Genomic DNA, 12,914 nt, shown 5'->3' on the forward strand with positions numbered 1-12,914 from the left:
CCCCCTTTGTAAACAATCTAAAGCAAAGGACTGGGCAGCTAAGGTCGAGAGAATCTGTTTTTTGTTTTTTAATGAAAGATCCTGACTTCACGGTTTTGATACTATAAGAAGATTTACTGGAGGATAAAAAGAATTTTGGGAGCTGAAATTTCACCCCCCTCCCCCGAGACCCGGGAACGTCCTATGAGAAAGCCTGTTGCATTGAAGATTTTGACAGCTGTCAAGTGAGCTGCTAGTCAGCTAGCTGTCAGCTGGAAAAAGAGAACATTGTTTCTGCTGTTTTTGCTGGTTTACTTGGTATAACTTGTTGAAAATAAGGAGGGCTGATACAAAATAACTGGACTTTTGGTTTTGAGCTGAAAGGAACAACAAGGAACTAAAATCCCCCTAGAGGGGTAATAGGGACACTACATCACAAAAATGGCTGGAGTATGTAAAATCCAAGCAGAATTGGACAGAGCACTCGTTCTCCTGGGAAACTTGCAAGATGAGTACAATGCTTTGTCTACAAAGGTATCACTACTACACTGGACAGTAAACAACAGTTTTGAGCCTGATAAGGACTTGAAACAGGAAGCCCACTCAACTGAACAAATAAATGAAACTGAAAGTGTAGACACGATGGAGCAATATGTTGTTTTTGAAGAAAATGAAGGAGGAGCAGGAGATTTGCAGGAGTCAAAGGAGAGTTACAATATGAGGCCTGACATGATGATAAAAAAGGATAATAAAAAGTGGATGTGGAAAGCCTGGTCTGAATGGGAGTCTGGAAAATGGAGAGATCCCTTTTGGAGGAGATCTGAAGACCTGAGGATTACAAATTTGTTGGTGAAAGCTGGAGCTTTGGGGACATCTGGATTTGAAAGAAATTTGAAACAAGAGTTGGAGTACCCCATAGGCTTTGCCTTTAAGTATGGAGGACTGGCTGGAAGCGACATGGATTCTGTTGGGCCGGAGCCCCTCCGAGACTGGGGGTTTAACATCAAGGACTATCAAAGAGACCGGCAGAAAGGAACTGAGAGAGATATAAGGGCCTCGGATGTGAGATCTCCAGGCTAAAAAAAAATAATATAAAGACTGATGGATATTGGTTGGGGACTGGAACCGGGAAAAGGGTGGGTGGAGGTTGGGAATCCAAAGGGTACATAAGGATAATTTGCTTTTTATATTTTTTGTTAGTGGTAAGGAAATTGGGTAAATCGTGGAAGGGAAATTTTGGTCGACTTTAGGAAAAAGGTTTAAGAATAATCAATGAGGTATAAGTATTGATGTGTAACTTTAATAAGGTAAAATTGGTTTCTTTTCTTTTTAAATTAATTGAAAATAAGGCTGTTAAAAATAAATTGAAGAAATGGGAAAAAAGAAGTAAAGTAAAGCAATAGTATGTTGGAACAAATGTTTAAGCTAAGGTAAAGAAATAAGTTAAGGACTTGCTGAACTGACAATTTAAATTGGAATACAAGAAGGGGAGGTGTGAGGAAGTCTGAGAAATAAGGTTAAGAATAATAAGTATTAGAAACTGTATGTGTTTTTTCTATTTTTTTTTGTTTAGTCTTGAATGTTATGTATTTTTGTGTTTTTTGTTTCATTTATTTTTTGTTTTTGTTTGTTGCGTGTTATTTGAAAATGCTAATAAATATTTAATAAAAAAAGGAAAAAAAAAACAAAGACACACTTAACTAAGGTCAGGAACTATATTTGTGTTCATATTATATTGGTGTGCTCAAGTTAATTACAACAATTTACATTTTACCAGCAAATGTATGTGTATTCAGTTGTATGGGGAACCATTCACTTGTATGGGGAACAATAACTGGATGTGTGCAGGAACATCACTGAGCTAAGAGGTAACCTTCCTGTTAATATCCCTGATGGCTTGCTTGGTGAGGGGGAGCAGGTTTTCCCTCTTTCCTAACAATTGTGGTGAGTATTGATAGCCCTGTTTCTTTTGTTTCATGAATGAGAATCATTGAGCAATGGACCCTTCAACAGAACACTGCCTTTTCATCATTCTGTGTGGCCCACCATTGTTTCAAGGTTATTTCAAGGTCATGAAGATGTTGAAAAAGACAAATATATTTTATTAGCTATGTTTTCTATTTAAAAAAAGAGCAATGAGTTTTTTTACTCTCACAAAACATGTTAGTAAGCTGTTCTTCTCCAGGAGCACCTTGCAATGCTTAATTATAAAATTAAGTCTGTCTGAACTTCATACTCCACCCCTTAGTCTGAAAAGGAAGGACACCCTTCTCCTTAGTCTCCAAAATGTGTGGATTAGGTGTGTCAGTAGAAGAAGGAAAAATATTTGTGCACGTTGTGAACAGAACCAAAGGAACTCCTTCAGATCTTCTCTAGCTGGATGCCGGCATCTATATCAGTTTACGGAGCTGTGATTGTTCTGATGCCTGGCTCAAGTTAAGCCATGGAAGTTAATTGTTGCTTACTGCAAATTAGTACTGAATGTCAAATAATGTGTTGTTTTTGAACTTGCAGAAGTAGAGCAAAATCAACCATGGGACAATCAAGGCATGCTCTCTGAGTTAGAACATTCTGCCAAGGCAAACTCAAATAAATTAAGTTGTTTGTACAATTACCACCATTTACATTAATTAATGTGCAGCAGATACTATCCGCACAGGTCATCAGAATGCATTAACGATGCATTATTTTACATTACATGGTGTCTAGCTGAAGCTAAACAAGCCAAAATGTGGTATAAACCTATTTACCATGCATATATTGCACTAGCACTTAGGGCAGATCTTATTTTCTCAGATTTCCAGCATGCATTTATTCAGCCCAATAAAGAATCAAATGTGACAGTAATGCTCAACTGGGCCCATGCCAAAACACTTGAAGCTGAGGCTCTCCCTGCCTACCTTCCAAACATAAATTGATACAGCAGGCCTTCAACTCTAAGCAACTACTTTTCAAAAATGTACTTCATGCATTATGAATTAAATGCTAATTCTGTTTTTAAGATGGTCTGCGTTCATGTGATGAAGGATTAGGATATCCCATTTAATCTGTAATGTGCTGAATATACATTTTATCCATGCAGCAAACAGGAAAGAAACAAATGAGCCTCTCTAGACTCCCCAGCAGCTGATTCGCACATGTGTTTTACAACAGAACAGGAAACCCTAACGATGACACCAGATTATTCACCACAACCACCACAGGGGGAGTCAGTATAGGAAGTAATAGAAGTGAGGAACAAGGCAAGGTCAGCTGAAAGAGCAACTGCTTCTCATTACAGGCTAGATTGAGGATCATGCTTAGAGAACACCTATGCGTTTTGGTGACCCACACACCCCTTCTTCTTTCCATGGACTAGAAGGCCATAACTGTGGTCCTCTTAGATGATGCTTTAGGAATCAGGTCTGGTCTGTCCTTAACTAAATACTATAGCTTCTTTGCCAAGACAATCAATGCCTTAAATCTGTGGCAGTCAACACAGTCCCCTCCAGATGTTGTTGGATTTCAACTCCTATAATCCAAGGACCACTTGCCAGGATGGCTGAAGCTGATAGAAGCTAGAGCAGCAACATCTGCCTTATTTTATTTATTTTTTTAATCTATAAAAGGATTTCTATGCCGCCAACTCATGTAAAATATAAAGGTGGTGTACAATATATACAACAAAACATAAACCACCATGGAAACAATACAAAATAATTATTAAAATGACTGGCTAGACAAGCTATAGGGAAAAGATGTAAGAATAAAAGCTTTTACATATACTCAGATCAGTGGGACCAATCACAGGCAATCAAACTATACCTTTGCTTTTCCTGCATTAAGTCCAGTCAAGTAACAGCTATTTTGCCAAAATTTCTTTCTCCACTTTGCATAATCTGCCACTAATGCACTTCACAACAGCAGTCTAAACAGATCTAACAGGTGTCATTGCCCCCCCCCCCCACAACTGAGTCATTATTAACCAATTAGATATGGGGAGGGGATTTAAGTGATTGTACAGACACCTTTGCAAGGGTAGTAGAAAAAAACTTAATATAATCTTGTCTTTCTTGAATACTGCATTCACTATTTTAATATCTCTCACTGAATCATCATACCATAGACTTGATTTGGCATAGCAACTTCTTGTAACAGAAGTAGCCTATTTGGAGGATATAATGTGATTCTGGTTTTGGACTATACAATAGGAAAAAGTTCCATTTCTTGAGTGATTAAATGCATTTATGCATGAAGTAATTTAATAAATACAAGTGCAGTTTTAAGTGACTACTGGAAACATACTACATATCCTGCAATTTGATACCTCAAACAGATTAATTTCAAATCCTTCTGGCTTAAGTTCTTCCTCTTCTCCCTTTCCATGGAAATGATTTGATCTCATGTTAAATTCTTTGAAAATAATCAGCTGAATTTCAATGGAAAATGATGACATAATTAACCTTAGTATTATCATCTCTGTGATTGAGTTTGACCTCATTCTGAGACCGTTAATTTACTTCTTTTCATTTCATTCAGTGGGCTTGCAATCTGTATTTCTTGGTCTCTCTTCTTACCTCCCTATCCCCAAAAATCCTTTGTGTGAACATTTTACTGTTATTTAACAGTAAATCATTGCAATCTAAATAGCAAATGCATATTTCACAGTCATCATTGACAGTATTTTCTGGCTGGGTTTGCAAACATTTTTGAAGCCACTGACAATTGTAAAAGAAATTATTAAACTCATCCTTTTTAATTACCCCCAAATAATTTAGGCATTGTGTTTATTCTAAATAACATAAAAATCAAGAGTGGTGTTCCTTGATTATGTGGAAATTTGTATTTAAGCAATGTTCAAAGCACTTTTTACATGTAAACTCAGTAATACAACAACCTAGTAATGTAGGTTGGAATTCTGTATTCTGTATTCTGTAATCCTGTATTCTTGATGAGGTACTGCATGAGTTACAGCAGTTTGGCAGAAAACACATTGGGATTTACTGGTAGATCTTGGATGCTTTAAAGTTCAACAATGGCAACAAAATTACTCTCCCTCCCCACCTGTAAATTATACTTCTGAAATGAATACATTTTGGGACAGTTTGTAATCAAGAGTGTTTTTGCGTGTGTGAAAGCACTGAGAGCTTAGTTTAGTTCCTTAGCTCTGAATTCTTTCATTCTAAGTATGTGCCTTTTGCACCTGGTTCCACTTAATAGATCTCAGGATTCTTGTTGTTGTTTTAAGTAGATCCCACAGACCTGACATGTGCACTAGTTATTACAGAAGTTTAGCCAGACATTCTGCTATCACTGCTAAGAAGAAGAAGAAGAAGAAGAAGAAGAAGAAGAAGAAGAAGAAGAAGAGTTTGGATTTGATATCCCGCCTTTCACTCCCCTTCAGGAGTCTCAAAGCGGCTAACATTCTGTTTTCCCTTCCTCCCCCACAACAAACACTCTGTGAGGTGAGTGGGGCTGAGAGACTTCAAAGAAGTGTGACTGGCCCAAGGTCACCCAGCAGCTGCATGTGGAGGAGCGGAGACGCGAACCCGGTTCCCCAAATTACGAGACTACCGCTCTTAACCACTACACCACACTGGCTCTCTAACTCTCTAACTCTGTTAACTCCTTGACCTTGTCCATTAAAAGCTTACTTTTAAAATTACATGTGCTTAGTTGGTGGAATATTGTTTCCACAGTTATTAAGGAAGGCCTTCACCTATGAGAACTAGAAGCAAACATGTTTAGTAAATAGCATTCTAAGGATTGTGAGATTTCCAGTTTCAGCCCTCAAATCTAAGCACTAGGGTAGGACCTTGGGTTATTTTAAAGCTGGAGAATGACCACCACCATCACCTTTTCATTGGAAACCACTTGGAAAACAACTGTATAAAAGTGGACTATATATTTTTCAGATAAAGAAATAAAAACTCTCTCTCTCTCTCTCTCTCACACACACACACACACACTCACACATCCAGTGTTTGATTAGCATACTACTTCTTGCACAATGGGACTTTTCCTTTCTTTCCTGTACCACCTCCCACCCTGTACCACCTCCCATACCCTGAAAATCTGCTCCAGAAGGCTAGGAGACATGAAAGGATACCCCCACTGTGCCAATGGAAGTGAATTGCACAACAGAGTAGGCATCATGGAATGTCACTCAATGGGAATAAGTTGGCTTTGAAGAGTTGTTCAGCCTCAAAAATATTTGTAACTAAATACAGAATATCAAATATGTTCAGTTGCTTTAAAATTTCATGATTCCATTAAATTCATGCAAAATGGGGGAAAAGATATATGTAAACAAAACAGGCTACATTCATTTCTGAATTGAGCTGATTTGTAAAATATACATGAAATGTCAAGCAGTATTTCAAGAAATGTACATTAGCACACTTAGATCTTGTATGGACTCCAAGATTAAAAGTTGTTACATTTTATGCATCAGTGTATCATTCTCTCCATTGCCAATTCTTTTTATTTCTTCTATGAAGTTTTCCTGATTAATACCAATACGGCTGCCAAAAATATGTCTGAAGAGACTCATCTATTTTGTTCCCTTTGAATGTGCCATATTTTAAAGGGGAAGGGAAGGTTTCTTCTGAGAAACATTATTTTAATTATATGTTCAACAAACATTTTTGTATTAACATTAAACTTTTTTTTAGTATTATATGTATTTGAAGATTAAGTCTTTTGCTTGGCCGGTAACTATATGACAGACAACAGTCTAACAAGCACCCCCTAAATTTTCACAGCCATCCATCATACCTTCTTTACCACAGTTTAATCTGTTCATTTCCATAGCTTTCAGTTCCATAGCTTGAGGAAGCATACAACAAGAATCAATAAGAGCAGTGCTTTTTTTCTGGGGGGATGCAGGGGTACACATACCCCTAAACATTTTGTGAATCTAAGTTCGGTCTCATTGAGGGGCAGTATTTCAATATGAGTAGGAAAATGAGAGTACCCCTAAACATTTTTCATAGAAAAAAAGCACTGAATAAGAGCATTTTCATATACTAATCTGGAATTAAATGGATAGTGTTTCTGCAATGCTCTAATATGGAAATATGAGATTTATAAACTATGCAGAACTTTTTGCTGATCAAAGTCAGCCCTTGAACAGTAGAATAGAAGAATTCAAAGCTTTTAAATTTTCTTTTTTTAAAAAAAAGGACTGAAGAATTGCCATCTCAGAAATCAAAAGGTAATTTGTCAATGTATTTCAGTGTCTCTATGATAAAAGCCAAACCCCCAATATTTTGCCTCCTTCAGATTCTCTTCCTTATCAGATAGAAACAGGCAAAGCACATTCCAGTTATAATATATAAAAGTGAAACGTGGTGCTGAAGTTGACTAGTTCTGGGAAGGTATATGACATCTCAATTCTCTTTCCTTTCCTCCAGAGTCCTAAGCATATATACAAGGTCTCACAAGAACCAAAAGGAGATCCTCCCCAATTTATAGCTCTCTCTCCTTGATTTCCATGAACAGCAAGTGCTAAGCACCCATCTCTGTGGGATTCAGTCTAACAGCAGACACCTTTTTGCTGCTCTTCAAAGAATACACCATAAATTTGGGGTCTTTGCCATTCCTTACAGACAACTCCCATGCTGGGTGAAGCTAAATGTATTTTGCTTGTAAATTCCTGGATGTTCCTTAGAAACTATATCAATCTAGGATCAGTTAGTGATTGAAATTATTGCTGTTTATTTTAAGGCAACCTGCTATTTATCTGTTCACTTCCCTGAAGCCTTCAATAAAAAAAATATTTCAAATCAAAAGCCTGCAGTTGATTCTGTCCAGCTACAGGATTGTCCTACTCACTTGCATTAGCATTTTGACCATGCTCAGAACATTTAAGGAGAATTAAAGGCAATCTGCTAACAGACCTTCTGCCTTCCCCAAATCTAGATCCTATATTTAGGAGAGTTAACAAGATAATGACAGTGGCTGAATTAAGAAGGAAACATCCCTCAATGTGTTCCATGTGACAAGAACAGTGTGTGTGTTTCTGCTGCAGGGGCTTCCTCCCAGGTAAGTGTACACATAGGAGTGTAGTCTTAGGCACACAACAGGGGCTTGCAACACCTATTCTACAGCAAAAAATATTTGTGAAAGTTTAATTTCAAAAACTAAACATTTGCAATGAGACATGTTGTAGCTGCTGTTTTGTGGTAAACAGTATTGGATGGTACTGTTACAAATTGGATACAATATTTCCTTATACATTCTTAATACTTATATGCAGTTTTTCAGAGCAAAGCCCTTCTAAGGCAGTTAACAGAATATACTTTCATGTAAATACAGGATAATTTAGTTTTTTATATATACAGCACTGGCCCACAACTGAAGTTGTACCTAAGCACAATGGAGTGGTGCCTGAAAGAGAACACATTATTTACTAAATCAGCAGTTTAGGTTTACGAATCTGAATTGACACGTTAAAGGCCTATTTGAATTCCCTTCTACTTGCCTTCAATTCAGAAGATGAATAATCTGCAGAATATTAAACATTTTCTAAGTGAAGTCAGTACAAATGTAAGAGATTGTATGAAATTGCTTGCATAAAGGAGAAATGGAACTGCATCAGTTAGGGAAGAAAGGAAAACATGCATCTTTATTTAAGGTATGTTTCATTTGGGCTGTGTGTGCCCTTAATCTTTAAGCAAATTTCATAAAGACATTGGTAAAAAAAGAAAAGGCAAGTAATGTGCCTTGTGCTGTATCCACATGGGAGCTAATCAACTAGTCAGGTCATGAAGCCACCCCTACCATGGGTCCATAGCTCCCACATTTCCATGATGTAACACATGGTGCTTATGATTTGTTTGTCCATATGTCCAGTCAACCAGCCCCAACATGAGCACAGCTGGCACAAGCCACTGTGTCATCTGAAACCACCCTCGGACAATAAGTTGTGAAAGTTGCCCTTTCCAATACTTTAATTAAATGAGTGGAGGTATTTCAGAGGAGTTTCAATGAAGTAAACAGTATGACAACATAGCAGGCTTTCACTTTTGGATCTGAAAGAACAAAATGGGTTGTTTAGAATGATCAGCTGGTTGCTAGGCAGGCTTCTTCTTAACTTCCCATGGCTACATTTGCAATGATAGGAGCTATATTTAGACCGAATTTAAATGTGACACAAGGCTTGATTTTTTAAAAATCCACAACCATGTGGAATTCCATGTGACTGGTTCACTTTTATACTAGATCATCAGCATGCAGTTAGTATGCCTGCTATGATGCTGCCTAGGTGGCATGCTAGGCCGCATGACCTCTAGCTCTGTATGTCATTTGCAGCTCACAAGTGACCTTGTAAAGCAGGGATAAGGAACCTGTGGTCTTCCAGATGCCACTGAACTATAACTCCCATAATCCCTGAGATGCTAATATGGGTTGGAGTCCAACAATGCCTGGAAGGCCACAGGTTTCCCACCTCTGTTGTAAAACCTCTCCTGTTTACATGAGAGCCCTCCCTGCCTCCTGTTACCTGCCCCCTTTCTCAGGGGAGAAAGATAGGAGAGACTGGCAGCTGAAGCAAGCTATGAGGCACCTTTCCAGTTGGACCCATCTCAAAGACCCGGTCCAAAACAAGAACTGGAACTGGAAGAGTTTGCATTTAAAGTTCACTCAAAGTCTCATGCCATCACTTGTTACAGATTCCTAGTGCCAGCCATGTGAAATCCCATACAGGTACATCCCCAATGTCATGATTAAGCCTTGTGTGATAGTACACTATATAGGAAATTCAGTCTCTGTGCTAAACAAAATTCAATAGGCAATTTGTAATGGGCATAAGAACATTCGGCAGTAGCCTTCCCCCAACCCTTCCCCTCCTTGCCCAAGACAAGGGAGCAAAGCAGTACCGCTTGCATTTCAGGGAGGTGGAATTTTTTGTCATTGTAATTCCAATGTGGCCTCTGTTCTGATAACTTACGTAGTTTGGCTTCTGGTAGATCCTACTTCACAATCATAGTATATATTGCTTTTAGCTGGAACAGTTATGTAGTCTGAACTTTAAAATGATATATCTAGGTTCTCTCCTTTCTTTCCCTTTCACACAACTATACATTCTGCAATTTTCATAATAATTGCTGTAACAGAAGCTAGAATTATATTACTCAGGATTAGCACAAGATTTGAGAATCCTTTTTAGACTGATTTCCTTCACCTTAGAGAAAGGGTGCTGGTTCTTTTCAGAGCCGAGACTTGGTATAAAAAACATAACCAGAATAAATGCTGACAAATAGAAATTGCAACTTCAGAGATTTTTAGTGAGTATACAGTATGAGTGATTTACCCAATTCAGGGTTATCAGAAGTTTGAAAATATATATTGTACACTATATAGATGTTTGATAGTTCAGTAAGACGGGTTGCAAAGTCAGCTTTGAAGTCACACACAACTGCATCATGATCCAACAAATGTGAAACAAACATCAGGAAAAACCATTTCAAAATTGCCAAACACAATTCAAATCCTTTTGTACCTTTAAGCAATGCAAAATACAATCATCTGACCAATGTACTTGTGCCTAAACAAACATATAAACCATCAATTAAAAATCATACCTCCAGTTATCTCAAAACTCTCAAGCACTTCTTCAATTCTCCTTTTCTATTATTTTCATAGCTTAAGGCAGGGGTGGGGAACTGCAACCCCACTACCCCAAGGTTGTGAACTTCAACACGCAGTATCGCTGACTGTTGGCCATGCTGGCTGTAGCTGATGGGATTTGGAGGTAAAGAACATTTTTGGGGGGAGGCTCAAGTTCCCCATCCCAGATTTAAGCTATGAATATACATGCTACTCAGCCATTTCTTCTCTTGCTCCTTCCCCCCCCCAAACAACAACAATACAGAGATTTTGAAAACTATCAAAGCCAGGCACAGAAGCAAGGCAGCACATCCCTCAAATGAAAACAGTCTCTTGAAAACGTAACTGAGCTTGCACAGACAGTCATTAAGAAAAATCGGCAAAACCTCAAAGAACATATGCCTCCCTTCACACATCCGAGTTATCACATGGAGAATGCAAAGCATACTTTATATAGCCAGAAAAATAATAATGAATGACTTCTACAACTTTAAATTATACACCATTTCACATTCAATAGCATCACAAACATTTAATATTTCAAAGACTTCCAGCAGGAGTGGCTGGTGTGGCAGGGTGGTGCCACGGTGCCACTTTCCTCACAGTGGTAGCACTGTAGCCTAGCAGGACAGTGAAGCAACAAAGTTGGGGCTGTATGGGTGCCCCAGTGAGGCAATATAGCAATCTGCAGAACCCTGCCCTTGCTCCCACTCATCCCTTCACCATTCTGGTAAGCATCAATAACAACACTGTCAAGAAGCAGTGGTTCAGCACCACTGCACTGCACTGGCCACAGCTGTGTGACTAAAAGAACCAAAACAGAGGCTAAAACAACTATTTGCTAATTCATCCATAGTCAAGCAAAACTAAAAATGAACACCTGCGGAATAAGCCAAACGACATTCATATTTCCTCTCAATAATAAAATCCATCCATTTACCTTGACCTTGTCCGTTACCACGATCACTCCAAATTGTCAGAGTTACAATTAAAATCCAAGACATCCATCCAGCTACTCTGAAACACCCTTGTTCTTCAGCCATTGCATTATTGGATTCTACAGAGGCAAGAAAGAAAAGAAATCATCACAAATTGATCATCACACCCATGTAGAAATTATACATTTAAGGAGAAACTATATCCTTAGAGTTCATCTATTTGTCTATCTATTTCAAAATGTCAGTCTGTGTTACGGTATGGTATGGGGTGCTTGTTCATCCTTTTTTCCGTAATTTGAAAAGATTTTTCAATACCTAGAACAAAATAATAATAGAAATAAAGGCAAAGTGTTATCATTAAGATTGTTACAAAAACAAAAAAAAGTTTTGAAAAAAGCAGATATATCATTCTCTTAGATTGTATATAACTATCAGGAAGAATAAGATAATAATTAAATTATGTTCCCGTTTAAGTCTCTGAGGAATTCAAAATCTGGACTCTTATTTTCAATACTTTGTTTGGACACAGTGCCAATAACGTTCCTTTTGTGAGGAACAAAACATAGAAGTACAACTCACTGTTGGAAATATAGATTATATCATTTCTGGTGGCACAAAGCATATTTTGAGGTGTACACCCCAGCTCCTTATTCTTGCCTATCTATTTTGGCATGAGAATGCTATGCATGTGAGTGCCATATACCCAATTGAAGCCCTGGATCAGATGCGACTCAATGCCAGCTTATAGAGAACACTCTTCATTTGATCCTGCAATGACCCACTTTTCCTTAGAACATCCTTTTTTTAAAAAAAAGATATTTATTAAGGTTTTACAAAGACATAGGTTTACAAAATAAAAAAGGTCATATCAAAAGAAAAAGATACAAAAAAGAGAACATAGAAAAATGCATAAAAAAGAAAAAAGAAAAAAAATACAAAATACAAAAGACAAATAACTAAAAAAGAATTAAAAACAAATCAGTTCTTTGTAACTTTAAACTCATTAACTTATTTCCTTGGCCTCCTCACACCTCCCCTTTTTGTATTCCCATTTAAATAATCAAATCAGCAAATCCTTACCCTCTTTCGTTTATCTTAACTCTGTATCTTAACATATCATAACTCTATATTTTCATCCATTATCAATTCATTTTTGCACATTCTTATTTACTTTGTTGCTAATGCCACTTATTTTCAATCCAACATCATTTTAACATTCATTAATTTTACAATATTTCTGAAGATAGTCTTTAAATTTCTTCCAGTCTTCCTCCACCAACTCTTCTCCCAGGTCTTGGATTCTGCCAGTCATTTCCACCAATTCCATATAGTCCATCACCTTCATCTGCCACTCTTCCAGGGTGGGTAGCTCTTGTGTCTTCCAATACTTTGCAATAAGTATTCTTG

General features: G+C 37.6%; 1 protein-coding gene across 1 annotated transcript in view; it reads right to left on the minus strand.

Moving 5' to 3' along the window:
• ROBO2 (roundabout guidance receptor 2) overlaps positions 1-12,914 on the minus strand; it is a 968,715-nt gene that overhangs the window by 928,749 nt on the left and 27,052 nt on the right. Inside the window, exon 2 of the mRNA XM_053386472.1 lies at positions 11,510-11,626. Within this exon, the coding sequence (XP_053242447.1) occupies positions 11,510-11,612 (103 nt within the window). The 5' untranslated portion in view covers positions 11,613-11,626. The remainder of the gene's footprint in view (positions 1-11,509; positions 11,627-12,914) is intronic.

The sequence above is a fragment of the Podarcis raffonei genome, chromosome 4 (assembly GCF_027172205.1).
Source record: "Podarcis raffonei isolate rPodRaf1 chromosome 4, rPodRaf1.pri, whole genome shotgun sequence".
Taxonomy (NCBI): Eukaryota; Metazoa; Chordata; class Lepidosauria; order Squamata; family Lacertidae; genus Podarcis; species Podarcis raffonei.